At 44.5% G+C, this 25,954-nt stretch overlaps 1 protein-coding gene across 17 annotated transcripts in view; it reads right to left on the bottom strand.

Moving 5' to 3' along the window:
* The window catches only part of MAPKAP1 (MAPK associated protein 1), a 185,951-nt gene that overhangs the window by 52,556 nt on the left and 107,441 nt on the right, over positions 1-25,954 (bottom strand). For 13 of the 17 annotated variants that reach the window (XR_014559940.1, XR_014559941.1, XR_014559942.1 and 10 more), the window contains one exon: positions 9,128-9,235. The exons of the other annotated variants lie outside the window; for them this stretch is intronic. Coding sequence is in view for 5 of the 13 variants with exons in the window: in XM_083721202.1 (XP_083577328.1) it covers positions 9,128-9,235 (108 nt within the window). In the remaining 8 variants the exon portion in view is untranslated. The remainder of the gene's footprint in view (positions 1-9,127; positions 9,236-25,954) is intronic. 17 annotated transcript variants of the gene reach the window in all.

The raw sequence follows: 25,954 nt of genomic DNA, 5'->3' as shown, positions 1-25,954 counted from the left end.
ACTACCCAAAGTCCATACCACAGCTTGGTGAAATGGAGGGTGATCTGGTCTGCTGCTAGCAGAGCTTTGATTTGATTTGGACTACAACTCCCATTAGATGCTGTAAACTTCCCCTCTGATTAAACAACAACGTTAACACAATGCTGGCCATGCAAATGGGTGCTGCCTTGTACTGTTTGTTTCAGCTGTTGAGTCAACATTGACTAGCTTGTTCACGACAGGCATGCTCCATTACCAGACCAGCTCCCCAAGCAGTAGTGGCCCCAAAGCTGTCCCTGCAGAGAGACTGATCTCCAGAAGATACTCTCACAACTATATAATCCATGTGGCCAAGCAGTGACTGGTGGAAAGGTGCTTCTCTGGCCAGCCAAGCAAACTGTGGAACTCCCTTCCCCATGAGGGGGAACCAAATGATGAACTGGTCCCAAGTTTGGGCAGGCTCTCCCTGGCCCTGGGTGTAATTTACGCGTATGCAATTTCAGCAGGCAATTTTAAATGGCAAGGATGAGAACACAAGCTTTCTTTTTTTTTCTTTTTTTAAAAGGTGAGACCTCCAGACTACGTCCTTTAGTCTTCATAATAACAGAGTCCATTTAATAGAGAACTGGTAGGGTGGGGTGGGGTAAACCAGATAAAATATGCTCTGAAAAGCTGAATAATCACTCTAAATAAAACGCAGGGAGGGAAAGGTTCAATTGGGATACAAGGATTAAGGCAGATGGCCCCGTCATTGCAATTTCACACCCCAATGCCGTGCCACGCAAAATCCAACAGGACTTCTGAAACTGTAAAAAGTAAATCAGGCTTGTTTGACTTCCTTTGTGCCTCACAACAAATGGGATCTCTCAGCAAATGCAACACTGCATGCCACAGTAACCACACCAGTCCTACGGAGGTAGGTGGATGGTAATGACTCCTCCCGAGTCATGACAGTGTTTTTCTACTACAGATTCCCAGGTTAATGTGACCACGCTATGGACTATTATCATAACATATAACCAAGAACACAGCTGAACAAAAAGTAATGATGCATGCTCCAGATTCAACTTTCCTCTTACAACAAGCCTTCTGAGCAGGAGTTTTTTATTCCGATCAGAATCTCAAACTGTTTAAAATTGGTTTTATATACAGGCATCCTCCCACTTATGCGGGGCTACGTTCTGGGCCTCCGCATGCATAAGTGAAATCATGTAAAGTGTTGTTGTTGTTGTTGTTGTTTAGTCGTTTAGTCGTGTCCAACTCTTCATGACTCCATGGACCAGAGCACGCCAGGCACTCCTGTCTTCCACTGCCTCCCGCAGTTTGGTCAGACTCATGCTGGTAGCTTCAAGAACACTGTCCAACCATCTCGTCCTCTGTCGTCCCCTTCTCCTTGTGCCCTCCATCTTTCCCAACATCAGGGTCTTTTCCGGGGAGTCTTCTCTTCTCATGAGGTGGCCAAAGTATTGGAGCCTCAGCTTCATGATCTGTCCTTCCAGTGAGCGCTCAGGGCTGATTTCCTTAAGAATGGATAGGTTTGATCTTCTTGTAGTCCTCTAAAAAGCATCTTTAAAATAAAAAGGGAAGGAAAGGGATAAAAGATTTTCCTTTATAAACCAAGGGAGTGAACAAACCTGGCTCCAGGAGACCTGCGGGGCTTGAGGTCTTTAGGGGGAAATTGCATGGGAAGCAGGGATGGGTCATTTCCCCCCTAGGAGCCCTTGCTCACTTTCCATGCAAGCAGATGCCTTCACTGTCACCACTTTTCTCTCCTCCTCCTGAGAAGGTCAGTCTCTCAGGTATGGCCATGTGGGGGGGGGGGGGACGGTGGCAGGGAGCCTCCACTTGCTCAGCGAGGCTGGTGGAGGGAAGCCAGCAGGAGCAACAGCAGAATCCCAATGGTGGTGAAGGAGCGGGTGTCCCTTTCCGTTGCCCCTGTGCCTCTCGCCCCATTCCCTCCCTCTTCTTCCTTTCTTCTCTTTACAGTGGTACCTTGGGTTAAGAACTTAATTCGTTCTGGAGGTCCGTTCTTAGCCTGAAATTGTTCTTAACCTGAGATACCACTTCAGCTAATGGGGCCTCCCGCTGCCGCCAAGCAATTTCTGTTCTCATCCTGAAGCAAAGTTCTTAATCTGAGGTACTATTTCTGGGTTAGTGGAGTCTGTAACCTGAAGAGTCTGTAACCCGAGGTAACACTGTACTGGTAGTTGTCTGGCCGGCCCTGTCTTTGGGGAGCCCGGCTTGGCACAGGAGGGTCTCCGGATGAGCTCTACTTCAGTCTGTCATCTTCAGATCTCCAGCTCTCTCCTGTTGTTTCCCGGTATGATTCTACTTATTTATTTCCTGTCACCACACAGATACACAGCCACACACGTGTGTACATGGGGGGGTGCCTGTATAAGAACATTTAGTCCAGCATCTTGTTCTCACAGTAGCCAACCAAGGTGGAAAATCCACAAGCACAAGAGCAACTCTCCCCCCCCCCCCTGCGGTTTCTAGCATCTGGTATTCAGAAGCACTGCTCCCTCCGAGGAGGCACAGTAAGACCAGCATGACCAGTGTATGTAATGGTTTCTATATATGTAATTCTTTTACATATAACGGCATTGTGAAATCGTTTTGAGAAGCATCACAGAAAGGGATACATAAATGAAGTCTAAAAATAAAAGTCATTGAGAGCCTTTTTCAAATGCTCAGTTGTGTAACTAGAAACATGAACCCTGGGGTAAGAGCTATGGTGAGCTAGGGTTAGGGCTTGGACTTGGGAAATGGCAGGTTGAAATCCTGCCTCAGGTTTTGTAGAGATATTCCCCTTTCTCTCTCATAAGCAAGAAAGAATGCCTCTTTCAAGATGGCGTTTGAAAGCCTAACCTTTTTATAAGGGATGAATGAATATGATCTACTGGTTTATTAGCTTTTTAATCTATCAAAAACTGTAAGCTAATAATCTCTGCTGAATAAAAGCATTGATTTTGAATCAGAAGTTCATTTGATTAATTGATTAAAACAGTTTTATTGTTTACTATGATGAATTGATTTCATTCTCTGCAACAATTTAATAAAATTTGCAGATTCAGCAGCAGCACTTTTTAATCGAAACATTTAATTGATTAATCTAACATAGGGTGGCAACTTTTTTTTCTGTTGAGGGTCTTATTCCCTTGGGGTAAATGGTTGGGCAACACATGCTGACTGTTCAAAGCCAGCAGTTGGCAAGAACAAAGTTGGGGTATGCCTCTCTAATCAACCTCCCTTTACTCTGGTTGTTGTGGAAGGAAGAGGCTGTTTTTGCAAGGGGTCTCAAGTGACTGCTCACAGAGGCTTTTTGAAGGCATGGCAAGGGCTGGAGGCTGTTCACTCCTCATCTCACCAATGTCTTGATTACATTTCTCAGCCTTGATAAACACTGGATAAAGGGAGGCCTCTAAGGTGGGGTGGGGGGGGGGGCAACCTCAGGCTCAGAGGTGGCTGAATCTGGCCTTCTAAATTTACTCAAAAGAATTTGAGCTCAAAGGAGATCCTCAAACTTAAGACACTTGCTGATTTTTTGACATCTGATAAACTTCACAACTTGTTTTTATGTGTGTTGCGCCTAAATATGGCAGACTCTCTCACTTAGAGCTGCAAATTTAAGCAATTAAGATTTGTTGTTAGGTAAAAATCTTGATCTTTTTTGTTAACTGGTGCAGATTTTATTATACTGAACTGTTTAAAAGCATTAATAAATATGAATAAAAATATACTTGTTCTGATGGCACAAGATTAGACAGCAATGTCCTCTCAGACCAGCTGATTATATGATCAAATCAGACCTCTCTGGACCTCTAAGAGGGGCTGTTCTAGGCCTCTCTATTGGTCTTGCTTCTCACCCTCCTTGTGTGTTTTTGTTCCTGGCTAGAATATGTCCTTGAACTCTGATAATGCCTTTTGATTGTCTGTGAGTAAGATAGAGGTGTGTATGTACGAACCTAGTCTCCTATACAAATGTAACATTAACATTTGTTGCCCCGCACACTTTGGCTCCAACCAACACCGGCATGTGGCCCCTGGAAGGCTGCACAGAAGGAATGTGGCCCTCAGGCTGAAAATGATTTCCTCACTCCTGCTCTAAGGCACCCGCACTGTGAATCAGTAATACAAGTAAACATGCTCACTTATTAACTCCCTTTATAATTATCTAGAACCCATATCTTTGGAAAGCTGTAAGAACCAACCTCACAGGCAACACTGCCACTGACTTCATTGGAAGAAATGGTGCAACAACAATGTGATATATAAATGAACAAAATAAAGGGTACAAAATCAATGAGATATATATATGCAAATGCTTGAATTAGGGAGGCAGAAATCTGACCCTCGGCTGCACAGAGAGGCAGTGGCGCATGTGCCCCATGTGACTCAGGGTGCTGGGGTATATCTGTTTGCCCCTTACGATAGATAGTAAGCTTCACAAATGCCATGTTCAAGCAGCTGAGTCAAAAGGGTTAAGGCCCATGAAACAGCACCCACGCAGGAGAAACAGAATTAGCAGGAAGTTGGAGTTGTTGGAGAATATGTGAAGCTCTAAGTAACAGCTGAGTGGCAGTGTTGGCAACAGCAGCTGGCATGTCAGGAATAGCTATGCGAGGATCTGGAAGGGAAAAAAACAACAAAACGCCAGAAACACCCCCCCATGCCCCTGGGGTGGTGGTGTAATTTCAGTGGAAGTGGGGAGGGAGACCAGCATTCTGCAAGCAGGCACCTTCCAGAGCTTGGGACTACAACTCCCATCAACCCTGGCCATTGGCCATGCTGCCTAGGGGCTGATGGCAGTTGTAGTCCCAACAATGTCTGGAGGCACCAGGTTGGGGAACGGCTGGTCTCAAGTCTTTGGATCCCACCCTATGCACCATTACTAGGGAGCAAGCCCCACTGACCACAGTGGGGCTTGCTTTTGAGTAAAAGTAGCATTGTGCTCCAAGACTGAGCCACAAAGACTAAATAAAACAAAAACGGAATCCCCACACCGTAGATTTTAAGAGCCTTTGTTGAAATTATTTCATGTGCATTCTTAAGAACATGGACCCATTTCATTGTTTGAAGTCACAGCCACCGCCATGATTCTGAGAAATAGCACCTTTCTCAAATGCACCCATCAGGACCTTTTGCAGAAGCAGAGCAAGGTATTGTGTTTAAACTTTTTTTAGTTTGCTTTTCCTTTACAGCAGGGAAAGAACAGAAATTATTAGGAAAACCACTGACAAAGAAGAAGAAAAGAAATAGTGAGCCATCTATGAGATATGAGCTGACAATATGAACACAGGAAACAGCCTTAAATCAAGTCTAGCTGCCAGCACCAAGATCCCCGGATCAGGCTTCCGGGATGAATTCTTCCACTAGATCGGAGCCTGGGACTAAGACCAGTCCCATTTTATAGAAGAGTTCTGCTTCCTGCCTGCTCCCCTCTACTCAAGACTGACAGACTCCCTTTTATCTTTTAGGGGCATGGCTTCTCCTTGGCCCCTCCCTCCACACAGATTGGCAGAGTGGCTCCCCATCCCCCAAGAAACCAAAACACGAGTCCTCTACTTTTAGGGGGTATGGCTTCTTCTCAAACAGGTTGCAGTTCCAGGCTTATTAGGAACTGCCTTATACTGTCAGGCCATTGGTCTATCTGGCTCAGTACTACCTACACTGACTGGCAGCAGCTCTCCAGGTCACAGATTCAATCCCCTGGATGGTATCCAATGCCAGTCCTTCTCAGAGTAGACCCATTGAAAATACCATGCACGACTAAACTTAGGTTCATTACTTTCAGTGGGTTTACCCTGAGTAAAACTTGGAGACAACCTCTTGTATGAAACCCTAATGAGCCACTGCAAATGAATGTGGACAACACTGGGCTAGAGGGACCAACCACCTGACTCTGTCTAAGGCGTGTCCTAAGGGAAGGACTGTAGCTCAGTGCCAGAGCATCTTCCTTGCATGCAGAAGGTTCCAGGTTCAATCTCTGGCAGCATCTCAACAAGGTTCTGATGAGTGTGTGGCAAAGGCAGGGGGACGGAGGCTAACTCAGGAGAGAGGGGCAGCAGTCTATGGGGTTTGGGGCCACCCATGAGGCAGGAGCCTGGGCTAAAGGAAGGGTCAGGGTCCAAGCAGTCAAGAGATGGAGGTGGGGGTGCAGGAATAGGCTTTTCAGGTGAGGGGTGGGCTGGTCAAGTCTCCACTGCCCTCTTCCCTGCTGTCTCCTAGAACCAGGGCTTCAAGAGGGAAGCACAGAAGAAGTCTCAGGTTGCATGCACTCTGCTTCTTCAGATGAGGGTACTTAAGCTAGGGGGGGAGAGGGGCATGGTGGTCCCACTGTTGCTTCAGCTGCTCAGTTGGGAAACTTAATGCCAGCTATGTAGTCACTAGGAGCATGTGTATCCAGTGCACCTTAGGAACTTCTGGAAGCACATGATTTTGTCAATAAAGAATTAAACTACTGGCTGCTTGCCCGTCTTGGCTGGGTGTGCTCAGGACACATCTCCAGGAAGGACTGTGAATGTCTCCTGCCTAAAGCACATCCAATCAGTGCAGACAATATTGACTTAGAATGGACTCAATGATCTGACCCAGTGCCAGGCAGCTTCCTATGTTCCTGCCTTGGGAGCAGTGCAAGAAAATGGCAAAACGTTAATATCAACAATACAGAAGACGTAATCTTTAGCCTTGCTGCTTCAAATATCAAATCAAGGGCAGCCCATACCATGACCCCTAGATGTTACTGGACTGCAACTTCCATAGTCCCCAACTGCTGGCCAAGCTGGTGGGAGCTGATGGGAGCTGGAGCCCAACCAAAGCTGGTAAGCCACCCCTGCATCAGAGACCGAACAAATCTCCTGTTTCTCCAAGAAAATAACAACACAAAGTTAACCATGCAGCACCCCCACAAAAAGACCCACATTCCCTTATTACTTCAATGTACTAGTATATTGCTTAATGAAAGTTCTTAATTGTAATTCAATTAATTACATACACAGCGTCCCCAATTACATTTTCCAATAAGACATTGGCTTTGGTACAGGTCTAAAGGCACTTAACCAATTTTAATATATTAAGACCAATTTCCCTTGAATACTAATTACTATCTAACGATGAAATGAGAACCAGGAACTTTCCAGAAGCTGGGTGGGAGGTATAAAAGTAAATTAAGCGTGAATAGTTGGGGGACCTCGTAAAAGAGAGAGAGAGAAAGAGAGAGAGGGGAGAGGAAAAAATAGGCAACGGCATTCCAAATACGAGTCTTACTGTATGTTTCAAAAGTCCCAAATATGGGAAGTGTTTTGTTAATCCTTTTGACAGCAGCAAGGGCTCTGTGGAAAAGGAGACATCTTGCTGTGTATTTGTGCTAACGCAAAGCCCTCTTTTTTAACTTAATCCCTTTGAAATATAAATGATACACTGGCTGAAAAAGAGAATTTTGGCTTGCATTTCACTAGCATCTGTTCAGCTCTGTGCAGAGAATGGATGGATATCCTCTCTCACACACATATATCACACACAATCATATATTGCACATATACATATCACACACACATTACATACGTACCGTGAGTGGATCATCTGAAATAACTCTCGTACTGAAACTCCTTTATCAGAATAAACAACTAACTTTAATTACAGCAGCTAAAATTAGACCGAAACGTATCGTGCAATTGCAGCCACTTCCAAAGGATGTGAAGAGCTCATTCACAGCTGTCCAATTCCTCACATTTTCTTTCCCCTCCACTTTGATATGCCTTAAATACTGAGTTAAGAGAAAAGAAGCAGCAAACTTAAACATATTGAGCTATGAGATAATGCCCTCTTAAACAAGAGCCAGTGTGGTATAGCGGCTAGAGTCTGGGACTTGGACCTGGGAAATCAGGGTTCAAATTCCCACTCAGCCATGAAGCTCTCTGGGTAATGCTGAGGACCAGTCACTCCCTCTCAGCCTCACCTACCTCACAGGGTTGTTGTGTGGATTAAATGAGGGGGTGAACCAGGAATGCCACCTGGAGCCCCTTGGAGGAAAAAAGATGAGATAAAGATATGATAAGCAAGGAAGCTCACTGGAATCTAATCCTTAGAAAATATAAGTTAGTTGGCTTGGGCTGTTTCTTTACTTGTGTGCTTATTTATTTAGAATACTTACATTATGCTTTATAGCTTCAAGAAGTTCTCAGAGACACTTACAAAAGAGCTTCAGAAGTCTCATGATCTCTGAGTCAAGGGAGTGGACTTCACTCAGCCCATGATGGTCTACTGACATCAGACAGGCTCTTTCACCAAACTCTTTTTGGGGCCTGCTTAAAACATTTTTGTGTAGACAAGCTTATGCTACTTCAAACAGTTATGGCTTCCCCAAAAGCATCCTGGGAGCTGTAGTTTGTTAAGGCTGCTGAGAGTTGTTAGGAGACCCTTAGTCCCCTCCTGGAGCTACAATTCCCAGAGTCCCTTGGGAAGAGGGACCGAAAGTCAAACCACTATTGAGAATGCTAGTTCACCCACCCACCTTTCAGATTTGGCCTGCGAGGTTGATCTTGATAAGGATCCAGCCCATGCAGCTAAAATGGTTCCCCACCCCAGTATGTAAGAATGACCTGATTGGTCAATAAGCAATGGATCTGGCGGGCTGGCTTAAGAGATTAAAGATTATGTGGTTTAGAAATGCTTTTAAACAAATAAAAAGTAGAAGGAATGCTGGTAAAAGCCTGAGGAGAAAGGGTCAACCTCTGTAACAAGCCAGGCCATCCTTGCTCAGGTTTCTTGGAGCAGAAGGGTAGATCGGTGACTGGGGCAGGAGAGAGAGGGAGAGGGAAAGGGAGAGGTTCATAACAGGCTCGTAACTTCACAAGCACAGAGGTTAGCAGAAAACAGATTAATCATGAAGTGATAGGGTGCAGACTATTTAACCGAAAAGGTATGGAAATCAATCACTGTAGTTTTGGAAAGAGAAGTCTTTCTGGCAGGGAGGGAAGATGGCTTTGGGGGTGGTTGGGAAGAGGAAGGAAGAAAATAAAGAAATAGCCAGATCTTCTTCCAACTTTGCTTGCCCAGCCTGGGGGATCTAGAGGACATAAACAATGTGACCTTAAGCAGCTTTTACGAGAGCGCAAGAGAGGGAGGGAAAGGGCCAACAACGTACTATTCTCGCGGACGAGGCAGAATTCCAAAGTGCTCTGGCTCTCCAAGGTACAGTCTAAGTCAACAGGGACGTTGGGCTCGTTCTGCTTCTCCAGCCGGTACTGAGGGCCTGAAAACAGACAATACATTTACAGGATTTCTTTCAGCTTGGGCAGGGGGGAAGGGGGTATTTTTTTTGGAGGGAGGAGAGAAATAAAACATTGAAGCAGGGGTGGGGAACCTCAAGCTCAAGAGTCAACTGTGGCCCTCTAGGCCTCTCTATCTGGCCCTCATAACTCTCCCCGAGCCACATGCCCACACTCCCTTAGCCACACAACCTCATTGGCTCTGGCTCACACAGTATTTTTCCTTGTCCAGAATATGTCCTTGAACTCTGCTGAAACTTCTTGCTTCCATGGATGAAATAGAGAGAGGGATGTTTAGAAATTAGCCTGCTGAACAAAGATAAAAATTTATCCTGATTGCTCTGCCCACTTCTGCCTCTGGCCCCGCCCACCACTGGCATGCAGCTCTCAGAAGGTTTTCCAGAAGGGATTGCGACCCTCGGGGCAGAAGATGGTTCCCCACATCAGCATTAAAGGACTCCAGATGAGACAGAGTCTGAACAGATAAATAGCGAAGACCACATTTAGTTATTTATACTTCTTAGCACCTCCCTGCCATGTAAGGCAGACCAGTATTGTTCCCATTTTAGTACTGAAAGAATGTAGATGTAGAGCAAATAGATTTGCGCCCCAAGAAAAATCCCACCCACTAATTCCATGCCTTAAGGAGGGATCTGAATTTAGTAATCTGGCAAATTCCAAATGGTGTACCATAAGGGAACTTGTGTGATGGGACATAAAGTTAATTAGATAATTAAAGACTCCTGTGATCATAATGCACCTGCCCATTCATAGATGCCCTGCCGTCTAATTCTGCTCCATTGCACCGAGATATGAATGTATACCTTCCTGCCCTGGGAAAAGGCTCCCTTTTGCGTCTGTGCACGAGTCATGATCTGGCCTACCCTCCCTTCCAGGAAGTCTTCACTTGAAGATAGAAAACTCTTATACCTCTATGCATCGAGTATAAGCAGATCATTTAGTCCTTCTAGATAAAGAAAATGTTCAGCATCAGATGAGGTTGCTTGCTGCACCTCTTTATGAGTCTCTGCTTTGTGCAGGCTTCTTCCTAATCAGGAAGACCCAGATCAGCAACAACCAGGCCCTCAACTCAGTGAAGGAAGAATCTGTTTTGAGGGCAAGTCATTAAATATTACAACACACACTGGAAATCAACCCCTCCAGTTTTAATGCAGAAAACAGTAACAGAGATTTGGTAAACGCTGTTCTAATTCAAAGGCATGTGATGACCATTCTCAACCTTTGACTCCTTTAAGGCTCTGAAACGCTTCTCCTTCTCTTAAGAATTTGTGGAGCGGCTGTAATGGGTTGCAGGAGGAAGGTGCAGAGAAAAAGAGCAGACAATGCTTTCTCTGGAACGGGAGTTAAGTGTCTCATCGTAATCCTCTCATAATTCAAACTCAGCAAAGCATTTACAAATATTTAAAAAGCACAGGCAAAAACAAAAACGGGCGCCTCGGACATCACATTGGTTACGAGATGGAACGTGTTAAGACAATTAATTTCAAAATTTACGGCGGCTGGGTTTCAATTATGGCTCCTCTGCCCTTCCTGCTCTCCCTTCCTCCCCCCCCCCCCAGCCCCAGTCGTGTGAAGAGTACTCTCCCTGTGCCAGTGTAGTTTGCTCTTGATGCAGCATTGATTTGTCGGGGAAAATGAATACTCTCCCTCTCTACTCTTGGTGACTTTCTTGAACAGATGCAGAAAAAGCAGCCGATTTGTAGGCTGCAGGGGGGGGGGGGGAAGCACAGTGAGTCCCCATGTGGCTGGCGCAATCAGAAATGGCACATGTAGCTGGTTCCAGGCATTTAGGAAACCAATTGCACTCTGAGAAACAAGCACCTAGCAAAAAGAAAAAAAAAAGGAAAGGGAAGGAAAGGGGAAAAGGCGCACGTGAATGCACACGCACACACAAAGAGGGATAGGAGAGGTGAGAGAACAAAGCAAAATAAAAACAAAACAAAACCACTTGCACACAAAAAGAAACACAAAGCATCCCAGAACAAAGTGGAAAGCACTTGCTCATCTTTTTCAAAAAAGAAAACACCCCTGTGTGCGTGTCTGTGATAAACCCAAAGCCCACAAGCTAGGAAAGGAACAAATAGGGGGGGGGGGGAATAAGTTGTGTCAAATAAGGAAAAACACATTTTATCCATGATAGCTTTAAAAAAAAAGAACAAAAAAGGCATTGCCACGAGTGCCAAAAGCAGACGCTAAAATGGAAACTGTGTGCGTGTGTGTATTGTCAGACGTGGATTAAGAACTGAGCAGCCCTGTGTAAAACAATCCTCAGAACTGAGAACAGCCCCCGCTCTTGGCACCCGTGGCTGGAAAGATCCCAGTTGCCACATTTGCTTAGAAATTTGCTGCTGGCACCCATTAATGACACAACGTCTTGGAAACCGTTGTGTTGATTAATGGTCTGCCTTTTGATCAATTAATGGATTGTCTTTAAAATCAATTGGTATGCCTCCGAAACTTTTAAGAATATGGGTGCTTTTTATATATAAAAAAGATAGTTGAAAAGTATAAAACAGATTACAATTCAACCAAAGGAAGCTACCAGCAAGAAAGGCTAAGGGACGGGTTTCCTTTCCATCTCTAATTATGGGAACGAACACACAAGGAAAAGGAGTAGTCTTAAAACCAAGAGCTGGTATACATTTGACATTTGCCCCAGGCAATCCATACATGAAGTAGCATATATCTGGGTGTGATTTTAACCTGGAGCTTCCATGTCCATTCTCCCTGTTTTCCACTGTTTGCTGTTTCAAGCAACACTCCTCTGAAGAAACTGCTCCACACCAAAAACTCCCCCACTGAAACAACAACGAACAATGGTATACATGGAAAATGTCCTTTTTGGATTTTCTGAGGAGAGGGGAACTCCAGATTTAGCAGGGAGAACATTTGGGACAGAAGTTGTTTCTGGTGAACGTTGTATGGATGATGTGGGAAGGAAGGACACACACGAATGGGTGGAGCCTACAGCTCATATAGAAGCTCACAGTCTGAGTTGTTGCATTACAACAGCTCATTTGCAAATTCTAGACTTAGTAACCGGGGGAAATGGGACACAGATAGGCTAGCTGTTGAATATATATTTCTGCAGTTTTAGCCACAGTGACAGGGGCTGCTGAGAGCTGGAGTCCAAACAAGATCTAGAAGGGCTATGTGTTAATCAGCCCTAATCCAAGAGGCACCCCCTTCTGTCTCTTGCATGAAATAGGGAATACCACTTTTTAGATTACGGATGAAGGATCTGTGGCCTTCCAGATGTTGCTGGTCTACAACTCCCATTAGCCCCAGCCAGCCTAGCCAATGGCCAGGGATGTTGGGAGATGAGAATCCAGCAATATCTGGCTACTGCAGCTGGTGATGGGAAGTAGCTGGTAGTTCAGTGAGTACAGCATGAGACTTTTAATCTCAGGGTTGTGGGTTTGAGCCCCACCTTGAGCAAAAGATTCCTGCATCACAGGGGGTTGGACTAGATGGCTCGTGTGGTCCTTACAATTCTATGATTCTATGATTCTTCATGGGAAATGAAAACGGAACAGGAGTGATGGTTTTAGGAAGGCACACCGTGACAATGGGAGAGTTCCTAGATTAATCAAAAAGCAAAGGGGGATTCCTAGAAGTTGACTTCCAATGGTGGCTATTGTTGTTGTTGTTGTTAACATTTTTTATAATGCCGTCCAACACTGACTTTGCAAAGCAGCATACAAAATAAACATCAAACAAATAATGATCACGATAAAATATAATAAACTTATCTTTTTTAAAAAGCAAACCAATGAACTACCAGCAAGAGAAAAAGTGTGTTAGTATGAAAACAGGAACATTGGCTGCTTCTGGAAAGGGGTGGGGGAAAGGAGGAGCTACATATAATATACAAATTTATGGAAGAGAAGTCAATCCATGACCATTGGCCACAACACCTAAACAGAAGCTCCAGCTTCCTCTGAAGTCTACCCACAAAAAAATACTTGCTGGGAAAAGCACTGGTGTCTTCATGCCCTGATTACCCAGAGGCCACTGGGGTGTGTGTACAGGATCACCCATTTGTAACTGATTACGTAATTTCCCTTTATTTAACTCTGCTGGAAGGCATGTACTCAGCCTGGGGGGGGGGACTAAATGGTGTGAGGTTGCAGCCACAGCTTAGTTGCAAAAGTCCTGGGTTCAATCCCTGGCATCTTCATGTAGCACTGGGAGAGACTCCGTGGGTTGTACCCAATGCAAGTCCTACTGAGAGGAGGCCAGCTGAAATTATTATTTTATCTGTTAGTCACTTCTGTTGCAGAGCGACACAAAGTGACTTACATAAAAACCAGTTAAGAATAAGTCTAGCAAAAGTATAAAACCACGTATCTAACAAAGAAAAGGCAGGACTTACAGATTGTGCCCCAGTTCAGATTCAGGGCTGGAAGTCTGGTACCAAAAAATAAAGATGGTGCCAGGTGTGCCTTCTTGGGGAGAACATTCCACAAATGAAAAGACACAATTTTGTGTTGCCAGTCTCTAAACCTCCCATGGAGGAGACACATGAAGACAGGCCTCAAATGGTGATCCCAGGGTCTGGGTGGGTTTATGTGGGGAGAGGCGGTCCTTGCGGCACCCGGGTACTGAGCCATATAAGGCTTTGTAGGTCAAAACCTGATCTTTGCATTAAGCCTGGAAACAAATTTGTAGCACATGACTAATAGGTCAATTGATTCTAGTAGGTCTACTCTGAGTAGTGCTTAGTTGGGGCACAACCTCCACGGATGCTGCACTTCAGCCACAAGCAGTCACATATGTGGGGCTGCTAACACTAGAATGTGTTTGGTAAACAATCCACATCTCCTTCACTGCCCCCCATTTCACAGTTTTTTTGTTCCCTGACCTATTGCTTAAACATTTCCCTTCTAGCAGCTGGTTTCAAAATTAAAAAACAAAACAAAACTGAATGTGACCTGCGAAGGTTAACAATTCTGCCTTCTTATGCTGCACCCTGCCAAAAAGAAAAAAAAAAGGCCCCTCCACCCCCAGATGACGAGATGTATAACCAAATTAAACAATTCCCTCAACAAAAGAGTGAAAAGCTGGACCCTATTATACTGAGCCATCCCGCTGGCCGGTTAAATTGCAAAAGCCTTCAGAAAGGCTTTTGAAAGCCTGACCCATCAGTTCTAATTTTTAAAACTTATCCTTTCAGTCAAGGCAAGAAAAAGGCCCAATTCCAACTTTTATCTCTGCTAAGAAAGTGCTGTTATCTCGGGGGCTGATGTCAGGGAGCACTATCTCTCTTTCTGCTGACAAGCAGAGACGAGGAGAGATAAGATTGGGAACGAATCTCACTTCTCAGAGTAAATAAATAATCAATACTCATCTAAATGTAAATGAGAAAGTATCCCCCCCTGATAACAGGACTCTTATCAAAGAGCCAATTTTCCCAGAGACACTGGGCCTCCGCCAAATCACCATCACTCTGCCTGGACCCTAATGGCTAAAAATGGTCACTAAATTGAACCGATCACCAGAGATCAAGTAAGTTTGGGCCTGGGCTACTTTCACAGCCCCAATGTTTGGGAATGCAATTGTGCCCCCATTAACTTTCAATAGCAATGAAGAATGCATAGGTCAAGGAAGATGAAGCTGCAACAATAAACCTCGAAACCTGTTCTTTTTCCTTCCCCCCACCTTCAGGAAAATGAGAGAAGCAAATGCTATAAACAGGTTTTTTCCCCCTCCCCTACTCTTTTTTTAAAAAAGGCTGTAAGAAAGAGAAAGCTGTGAATTGGGTCAAAATTACAGAAAGATACCTTCCTTTTTTTGGTACTGATGAGTTGTTTTTAAACAAAGATGTGGAATAAATTGTTGTTTGCCAGGAGGACACTAAGTTTGATCCTGAGAAGCCAGCATGGAAAAAGGACGCTTTACGTGAATTCGTTGTAGATTGTGTGTCTACTGAAATGAACATGCGTAAGCGTTCCAAAACACTATAGAGTGGAAAAAATATTATTACTCCTTTGATGTGGATACTTAGCTGTTGGGTCTGCCTGAACTGCATGGTCTCAGTTTCAGGAACAGTATCTTCAGATTTATTCTGCCAATCTGTAAAGCTGTAAGCTTTCTCGGGATTGTGTTACCAGAATGACTGCCTGCCCCTGTGCAGATCTGTAAGATCACTTAGATTGTTTGGGGGAAATTCTACTCATGGTACTGAACCCAGCAACATTTCATAGGGGGTGGGGTTTGTGACCCAGAAACGGGCGTTGTCTGCTGTTGCCCCTATACTGCACAATACCCTGCCCTCTGCCATAATGGAGGTAGCAACCACTTCTTGCTTCAGACATCTAATAAAGACATATATTTTTGCCCAGGACTTTCCTGAACCATAAGATTAGGCCCTCTTTTAAGTGTTTGCATCCTCTGGTTTTCTGTTTCATTTGCTTTTATGTGGTTTTATATTGTTGCTTTGTGTTTTTTGTTTGTGCTTTAACAATATGTTTGTTTTTTAAACTCACAGGATTATGTAGAGTTGGAAGGGACCCAGGGTCATCTAGTCCAACTCCTGCAATGTGTTAAACCACTGGCTAGAAGAACATAAAAACACAGTCTGCTGGATCAGGTCTATGGCCCATCTGGTCCAACATCCTGTTCTCACAGTGACCACCCAGATGCCTGTGGAAACCCTCAAGCAGTATTTAAACACAAGAGCACCCTGCCCTCCTGTGGTTTCCAGCAACTGCTATTGAGAAGCATTGCTGCCTCCAACTGTGGAGTTAGAGCATAGCCATCATGTCTACTAGCAATTAATAGCCTTCCCTTGGTTTCCAGCAACTGGTATTGTGAAACATGACTGTTAAGCCTATCAGTTCCCAAGGGTCTCTCCCAGTTCCATTCTGCTCCCCAGTCCTGTGGCTGCGCATTCAACCCTCTGTGGAACTGGTGCTGGGAAGCAGGAGGTGTTGCTAGACTGGGAAGGGCCACAGCTCAGTGACAGGGCACATGCTTGGCCTGCTGAAGGTCCCTGGGGTCCAGATCACTGGCATTTCCAGTTAAAATGATCAGAGAGCATGTGATGGGAAAGACCCCCCTCTACCCGAAACCCCCAAGAGTCATCACTAGGGATGCCAGAGTATTCCCAAGAAAAATGGAATCGGAAACAGAAACTGCTGTGGTCCATGCATTTGTCTGTGGTCAGGAATTGAAACCAGCATTCATTCACACTGTTGTCGCTGTTTAAATCTGCAAAAGCTATGCAATTAATGAAGGTGTCTTCTTCATTGTTCTGACGTTTCCTTGACACTGAAATGAATGTAAGTCTTATGTAATGATGTAGCTTACAAAACTACTTATGTTAAATTAAGCATACCCCCTGTTTGTTGTGACTGCATCCCCTCCTATTTTTTTTTAATTTTTTTTTAAAGTTGTATTTTAAATTATCGTAATCTGCACTGGGATCTTATGGTAAAGGGAAGGTAATGAATTAAATAAAAATAATAAAAATAAACAACAACATTAGCAGCATAATAGTGGTCACTGAAATGAAAAACATAATATATCATGGAAACTGAATGGAAACAGTGCTGACATTGACATATACAAGTCAGAATGGAAATTGCTGTCTTCTAATGCTTCTAGTCACTGCCAGTCAGAGTGGGTGAACCAATAGTTTGACTTCCTATGTCAAACTGCTTCCTATGTCCATACTAAAGTAGATTTTTTTTCCTCTCTGAAAAAGGAGGAAGGAAAAGCCAGGGAAGCCTTAAAGCTAAAAGTAGCCCAGTTCTTTAGCAGATAGAAAGCAAATTTTTATAGAGAACTTTCAGGGGGAAATCACCTTCTGTGGTTTGGCTTGGAACTGGCGCAAGCCCTTTTGTTTATTTAAAATATTTATATACAGCTTTTTTCAAAAAAGAAAAATGACAACAGCTCAGTGCAATTTAAAGGCTATAGGAAAGTGAAAGAGGTGAAAGCTGGATTTTTTCCATCTGCTCAGCTTCTCCCTCCCATTGGGGGTGGGAAATGAGGATCAGGTGACCCAGAGAGCCAGCCAATCCATGGTGCTACCTGCTGTAAGGCTTCCAGGTCTGCTGTACCTGCACACATGGGGCACTTGTTGCTGAACGAGGCAAACAGGCCATCCCTTTACACTTTTCTTATTCTGTTCTTATTCATTTCTTATTCTGTTCTGGGTTAAGTGCCATCCATCAGATTTGGTTGTTTGGTCTACGCTTCTTCACACAATGCAGGGTTAAAACTATAGAACTTGCTCCCAGAGGAGGCAGTGATGACCACTAACTTGGATGGCTTTAAAAGAGGATTGGACAAATCTATGGAGGACAAAGCTATCAATGGCAAGTAGCCACGATAGCTATGCCACAGTCCTACTTGAGGGTTTCCCAGAGGCATCTGGGTGGCTACTGTGAGTAAAGATGGACCACTGACCTGAACCAGCAAGCTTTTCATATGTTCTTAAGGGAGAAGCCATCACTGATCAGGTCTAGCAGAATCAGAGATGGTCCAGTCCCAAATAATAAACATTGCTGGTTGACACACCCACGTGTGCACACATCCACACTCTCCAATACTGCTCCCTGAGGTCTTTTGTATCCTGTAGCTGCTGCCTTGCAAAGTGTTTTTATAGAGAAGCTCAGGACTTGAAAAGTCTCCATGAGTTGCACAGAGCTGAAGGGAAGTCCACATGCTCCCAACCAGATCCAAGGCAAGGACAGAAGTCAGAGGAGGAGAAGTTATTGCCATGCATACAAACAACAACCACTCCAGACCAAACCCCAAATCAATCAATCAATCAATCAATCAATCAATCAATCCTATACTCAACACATTAAAACACACATATGAAACAGAAGGCAGCCTTCCACACTTGACATGTTGAAAGTTCCCCTCCCCTGCTCTTCTGGTTGGGAAATAATATTATTTGCCAGTAAAAGTTTAAATCTCTCCATTGAAGTGGGCTTTCTCCCTGCTGGGTAGCAGAGGCACCCCCAGTCCTCCTTTTGTTCTTCTGTTGTTATTCTCATGGGGCTAGAACAGACATGTGGGGCTCTGAGCCTGGCTGCCTGCCCCCTCCCCCCCCCCCGATGCAATGAGCTTCCAGAGCTATTATTTGGAGGACCTTCATGGGCAGGAAAGTGTGTTCAGCCTCAGGACGGCCATTGGGCTCCCCTACTTAGGAAGGGCTATAAAATGTTTCCTGTTTGGGCTGGGACTTTGCCTAAGGAATAATGGACTTCTTGGCTCTGGTCCGTTTCTCTGTGTCCTTTGGCTCCTGACTCCTGGCTCTTGTCCTTCTGCCTCAGAGCCCTTGGCACAATTCCTAATTCTCAGCTCCTGGCTCCCCTCTGATTGCTGCCTGTGGCTCAGCCCTGACATTTACGATGGTGATAATTGTGTTTTAATTAGGCATAAAGGCTATATGAAGTTTTTGGGTTGTTGTTTTTTAAAAAGAACATTAAGTGCATTCAGCTGCATTTGACTACATTCACTTCCCTTGCCTACACCTCTCCCCCATTTCCAGCTTTCCCTAATCTCACCCATGCTGGTGTTCTTGATTGTAAGCAGGTTGGGTTCTGAGAGTTGTTTTTTGCTTCTGTCCCCCTAGTGAAGCAGCATAAATAACTACCCCAATTTTACTGCCTCAGAACTCACTGCAAACCTCCACTCGCTGTATTCCTTGAACATGAAAACACTTCTGGTAAACTGATCCTATAAGCAGTTTTCGCACATGGTTCCCTACAAAACAATTCCTAAATGTTTGTAGTCAAATAACCAAAACTCTGAAACGGTTCTTCCCTCTTAAACATAAACATAAACCAAGATAATAACTTTTTATTAGTACTGGAAAGAGCATATTAATGGGCTGACTGCCCCATGTTTGAAACAGCATTCAGTTCTCAGAGAGGGCAAAGGCTTTTAGGTAGGGCATTTAAGGAGTGGATGGTATTCCCCATGCATATGGTTGCAGGTTTCAGTCCCCATTTAGGACCGGTGCACATTCCTGCATGCTGGGGGGGGGGGGTTTGGACTATATGACTCAGGGTTCTTTCCCACACTGATGCTAGACTCCTTTGGTATGTCAATTCATCATGTCACAGATTATGTATGTATGCAGGTGTGTGCAGTGTGCATGTGTGCATCTGGGTGTGCATGTTTCGCATGTGTATATGTTTACATATGTGGTGTGCATATATGCATACATGTGTGTGTGCATGTGCACTTATGTGCATGTGTATGTCGTATGCACATATGTTGGTATATATCTATATATCTATGTGTTGGTGGCCATAGAAATAAGAAATAATAATAATAATAATAATAATAATAATAATAATAATAATAACAACAACAACAACCCCAAAACCTTTTCATATATATTTTGAATGAATTGAGTAATGTAACTTAAACTGAGTGCTTTGTGTGCAATTAATTCTGAGCTATTTAATTGTTCATGGGATAATTGGCCAAAGGGGGCTCTTGGGCTTTGCCTCGATACTGTATATCCTGGCAGCGTTTTCTCCCCGTGTGGGGCTGGGCGTCTCGGTTGGTTACTGAAGTGGCCTCAAACTCCCTTGGCAATCTGATTGTGGAAAAGCCCATGTGGTAACAGCATTCTGTTTTATTTTGCAGCTTTTCCTAAGTGCACAATTATCCTTTGTGGCTCTGTGGTTTCTCCTTATAACTCTTAGAACTAGGGAGTGATAAGGAGTTATCACTCCCTAGTTCTTTACAGTTCTGTCCAGTAATAATATAAACAGCCAACAACAACAACAACAACAACCCATCCAACCAACCAACCAACCAACCAACCAGCCAGAAACCCGCTATCAACCTCTCACGCTCCTTGAAGTACCAGCATTCCGCCTGCCAGTACAACTGAACACCAGGAACTTGTTTCTCCACCCCACACATGTAAGGGTACGGCAAGGGGGGCTCCCAGCCAAGCTGAACTGTGCAAGTGGCAAAAAAGATCAAGAATAAGGCATTAACGGTGGGAAGGAAGCATCCCCCCCAACCCCAGTATTACCACTAGAGGCAAGAGCTTAGCATCCCAACCCCAGTATTACCACTGGAGGCAAGAGTCTCATTTTGGCAGGAGTTGTTAGTCACCAAAGACGAGCTGCAAGTACACTCTGATACCTCTTGTCGCTGTGGCTTTAGGTTTACTCCGGAGTCTACTGGTGTGCCTGCCTGTGGCCAGCATCCTGGCACTCCACAGGCATCACACAAGACTTAACTTTTCCTCAAGTTTTTTCCAATTTTAGTTGCACTATTCATCTGGGGCCACCAGTTCAAGAAAACCAAGGTTTGTTTCTGGTCTGACAACCAGGCAGTGGTAAGAATCAAAACCAAGCAGTTGGCCAAATCAGAATGCGTTATCTTGATGCTTCACCGCTTTGTGTTAGAATGCCTTCAAGGTAACATTTTCTTGATTTCATAGTCTCGGGTGGCGATTTTAGGCATTGAGTGGAATCCTTTAGTCTAACAACTGAAAAGGGCTGAAGCGGCGAATCACCCCTTCTGCGGTAGTGATATCATGGTACCCCATTAGAGGGGTCTTGAGGGGAGTCTCTATCCATAGGTGTACAACAAGTGGGCATAGAACTCCCCCCAGCTACGCGGGAGGGAACCAGTTGTGTAAATGCACGTTTTGCAGTGGCCCCATATTCCCATTCAACCCTGACTTGCCTCAGATCCCCAGTAGAGGGCTGAGAGGGAAACACACCCAATGCCTATGCCAAGGTTTCCTACATCTGCAATTCAATAAAGTTTTAATCCCAAAAGATGTTGTTGTGCTCCTGCTTAATCCTTAGGTCTGGCTCTCAGGGCGGTGGGGGGACTGCACCTGGGCACGCACGCACGCACGCACGCACACACACACACATTTGGGAGCAAGCCCCACTGAACTCAAGCAGACATGAATAGGATTGCATTGTTAGCTAATTAATCTAGTGATTAGGTTTTCATATTGATAAACAGGGAACCTACTTTCAGGTTAGGTTACGCATGTGTGCATCATAGACAGGCATCACCTGAAAAGTGGCATTGTAACTTAAGGGAGAGGGAAAAGAGGTAATGCCTCTTGTTCGCCATCTGTAGTTTTTATAAACTTGTGTGTGAGAGACACACAAAGATGCATGCACAAATATATATACACCCTCCATCGTGCTTTCATACTGATCCAGTTGAAAGCCCCCATCCCTTCAGTAACCATCACTAGGGCCAGAGGGAAAGTAAGCAACAGTCCATTCCATTAATGCTTACACCCAGCTCCATGACTACAGTAGCTGCATTTGGCAACTAAGAACTGGGACTTGAGTTTGCTTTATTCCTCCTTCCTACCAAGCCCTCATCCTTTTATGCTGTGTCGTTTAGATTGTAAAGTCTGAGGGGCAGGGAACTGCCCTGTTTCTGATTTTCATAAGCAGGCTCTAGGCATCCCTTCTGGCTGAAGAGCAAGGCAAACGAAGCTCTAAATAAAAACAATTGGAACAGATGCATTTTGATCTGCTGTTTGTTTAAGCAGGGTGGGTGTGGAATATTTTTTAGCCGAGTAAAAATAAAACAATTATTCTAACCTATTAAGTCAAACACTGCAGCCCTCATTGTTTTAACTTGATGTTTGTGTGCAAATTCAACCATCACATCTTAAGATGTTTATAAAAGGATTCAAACAAACCCCCTTTGCTCCCCACCATGCGAGTTTGCCATCCAATCTGTTTTCTCTTAACCTGCGTGGCAGCGACATTACCGCATTTTACGTACAGTTTATCTGTCGCTCTCTGCAGAAATACAGATGGTTTCCGTGAAAATAAACAGTCATTTATTTGAAACATTTTTTTTTTAAAAAAAGGAAGAAAGCAAGGGAGGGGGAAAGAGTTTATGGAAACCAGTGGCGTAATGCATTCAAATAAATGCCAGAACCGGTTGACGGAGAGCCAAGGTGTTAAATCACCCTGCTTAAGAATTCAGCTGTGGGAAACCGATAGTAAATCCAGACTGACAGAATTTCCAGTGATGGCAAAAAGGCCTTGACATCTAGTCTGGGACACAAAAACTACAGCGGTTCAAACCCATTTTACTTAACACCACCTTGACAGCTGGCGAAATTAAAGAATTTAGTCAAAGTACACCTTAAAATAAATAAAAAGGTTCTTCCTCTAACATGTACTTCCTCTGCCCCAAGGGAAAAAGGGGAGCTGGCGTCCCTGAATGCCAAAGGTGCAACAGCAGTGCTAGCAGGAGGATTTCAAACTTCTGTACGAGTTTATAGGCTACATTTATTTTTTAAAAACAACAGAATGTATTTGAAAAGTAAAGGGGGGGAGAGAACATGCCCACCCAAAGGATTTATCAGTTTTTTAAACAAACAAACAAACAAACAAACAAACAAACAAGAATTTTCACACCAAACCAGTTGAAAAACTAAAGGTTAAAAAGTGGATTATAACACGGGCAAAATAAACACAACAAATAATATACCTTGGGATGCACATTCATGCTCAGGGGATTATGTCTGAGGCTAGTCCAACTCACAGCAGACCTGTTAAATTAATGAATTGGCTAATGCAGGGCCATTAATTTTAACAGGTCTACTCTGAGTAAACCTTGGTTGGAGACAACCCACCTTCTTATTGTTGGGAATAAATAGGAAGGGATGGAGTATCCTTGACTCTCTCTTGTGCCACTCAGTTATAAGAAAGGCAAAAGATTAATGGAAGGGCAACTACTTTGCATGCAGAAGGCCTAAGGTTCAATTTCCCATAATCCCCCAGAGTGATGCTGAAAGCACTGTGGGATGTTAAAATGGCGGCTCCCCCAGACCCAGGAACCTGGCCCTCTGATTGGATGAAGGAGGCCCAATGCTATAGGAGGCTATACTCATTTGTGATAAAGACTTTGGGAGTGAACCCTGAGGAACAATCCATACCCGCTGCCTTGCGGTATATCTTTGGGAGAAGAAAAGGCTAAGGAGTAAAACTGGAGTGGGATCCCTAAGATGGTTGGATGGTGCTGTCTTGTACACTTCCTTCCAGCAACTTCTGCAGCCCAGCTGGTGCCAAACATATTCCTCTGCTTTCCTTTGGATCACATCAGTGAGACTGAGAGGGGGATCTTGTTTTCTGGGCAGCCCAGGACCTCCATACACACTGCCCAGGCTTGGCACCTCAGGGAGGTCACTTTGGTGCTGCTACCACAGCAAAAATAATGCAGCAGGCAGAAGTTACTAGTCTCTGCAGAGAGAGGTTAAGCTTCAGACCCAGAGGCACACTCCATTGTCTCTCAAGACAGACAGATGCCAATACAATGTTGTAGGCAGTATGCCTCTGCATACAGCTGCTGAGCATCACAAGTAGGGGGGGGGACTCGGGTCCTCCTTTTGTACTCCCCACTAGGGCATCCAGTTGGTCATGGTAGAAACAGGGTTCTGGACTAGATGGGCCATTGGCCTGATCCAGCAAGTGCTTTTTATTTCTTACTTTTGTTCCCATCTTCCTACCACCTGGGTTCTGCAAGGGCAGCACTGAAACTGGGGGAGGAAGCTGACAGCCAGGTCAACACACAATACACATTGTAGGAAAGAAAGAACGTTGGCGGGGGCTGGCTGAGGTTGGTGCGGAAGTGCCCCATTTGCCCCAACAGACTCACATCCCATGCCAAATGGTGGCCAAGTGAAATCTGATGCCAAAACTAAGCTCTTCATGGCTAGAGAGGTTCTGAGGAAAAATCAATGCTATTTAGCAGCAAAGGCGTCATACACAAGGGACACTTGTACTTGGGAATCATATAAGGAACCCAAGAAGAGATGCAGCTTTGGGATGGTTTAAGCCAGCAAGCCCCACTCACCACCTTCTCAATGCTACCCACTGATTGCCCTGAAAAAAGGGCACAGGCACTCTCCACCAGGATAAATGACTTTTGATCAGATTTCAGAACCCACAAAGCCATTTCTGACAGCTGCTGGGGGGACAGGAGGGGTGGCCGCTGTGTCGTTGCAAACCAGCTGCTTTGACTTCCATCACAGGTATTATCTTTCCTCCAAGCTTCACACACCGAGCGCACACTTTTGCCTTAACCTATGGAAAATACGGGTCACATCTATGAAATGTTGGCTGGGGAAAGCGTGTTTATAACAATTAGGCGCGAGGAGCATTTTTGGTCTTAAAAGGACTGAGTATTATTCCTGGTTTGGGTAACGTATTTGCAGCTGGGAACAGCTGTCCTCCAGGAACAACTGGGGAGCACATGATCCTCTTGAGGAGGATTTTGGTTAACATCCAGGTGGTATGATCTAAAGGAGTAACTCTTGCAGTTATACAGGACACAGCTGGGGCAAACATTGGAAGAGAAATCTCATGCTTTCTTGTCTTTGATGGGGGAAGGACTCTAGGAAAGAGCACAAGGGGGTGTAGATGGTTTTCCACCTCCCCATTTCCATCCTCATAACAACCCTGTGAGACTGAGCCACAGCAACTGCCCCAATGTCATACAGTGAGCTTTATGGCTGAGTGGGGATTTGAACCCAGGTTTGCCAGGTCCTAGTCTAGTGCTCTAACTATCCTAGCAGGAGAGGTAAAGGATCATTTGTTGCACTGCTGGGGCAGACAGATGATAGCTATAGCTATAGATACAGATGTTTATTTTCAACCACAAAGCAGGTAATGAAGCTCATTAGTGCAGCCAGATCAGGTTTCCTGGAGAACCAGTACATTTTGATTCCACCACTGCCAATCACCAGTTATTTAATGAATGCATTATATTGTTACTTACTAATTTATGTCCCAAGGCGATTTACAAGCATACCATACAACACCTAAGAGGTTTTAAAAACAATACAACAACAACTGAAGAGAAGTTTAACAGAAATAAAAAATGGTCACCCAAGGCAGACTCCTTTTCACCCAGCTGGAAGAGGTTTGCTGAGATATATATGTCTTAAATTGTTTCCAGAAAGTACAGAGAGTGGGTGCCTGTCAGATCTCAACAGGAATGCTGTTCTACAGAACAAGAGCAGCCACACCAAAGGCAGTGCTCCCCAGTTACTGTGGCTTCGGATATAATGGGGGCTTGAAGAAGAAATTCTCCTGCAAAACACAGTGGGTGACCTACTGCTTATATATTTCACTTTTCTATTTCAAAAGACCCAGATGCATCTTACCAAAACAAAATGTCCAATTAAACAATAAAAGAGAGGTAGTGTGGTGTACTGTATCGTTTTGTGATACAGTAATTCAGTAATTCAGACGCAGGTGGTGCTGTGGGTTAAACCACTGAGCCTAGGGCTTGCTGATCAGAAGGTTCGAATCCCCGCAACGGGGTGAGCTTCCGTTGCTTGGTCCCTGCTTCTGCCAACCTAGCAGTTCAAAAGCACGTCAAAGTGCAAGTAGATATATAGGTACCGCTCCGGCCAACCGGCAACCACACCTTGGTTGTCAAACGTTTCAGAAATTGAACAGTCTTCCGGAATGGATTACGTTTGACAACCAAGGTTCCACTGTAGATCTAAACAGCAGGCCTCCAGGAAGGCTTCCTGCCTGCCAAGCATGTGATTTGTCCCTGAGCTGTGGATCTTTCAAAAGCATCTGACTATAGCCCATGGGACCTGCCCTGATATTACTCATCTTCCCATAATGGTTGTAAGCAAGGTCTGGAAATGCACCAGCCTCCCAATTCTGCAAGACTGTGCCAATAAA

This window comes from Podarcis gaigeae (assembly GCF_964106915.1).
Source record: "Podarcis gaigeae genome assembly, chromosome: Z".
Classification (NCBI taxonomy): Eukaryota; Metazoa; Chordata; class Lepidosauria; order Squamata; family Lacertidae; genus Podarcis; species Podarcis gaigeae.
This window is presented reverse-complemented; position numbering and strand designations above follow the sequence as displayed.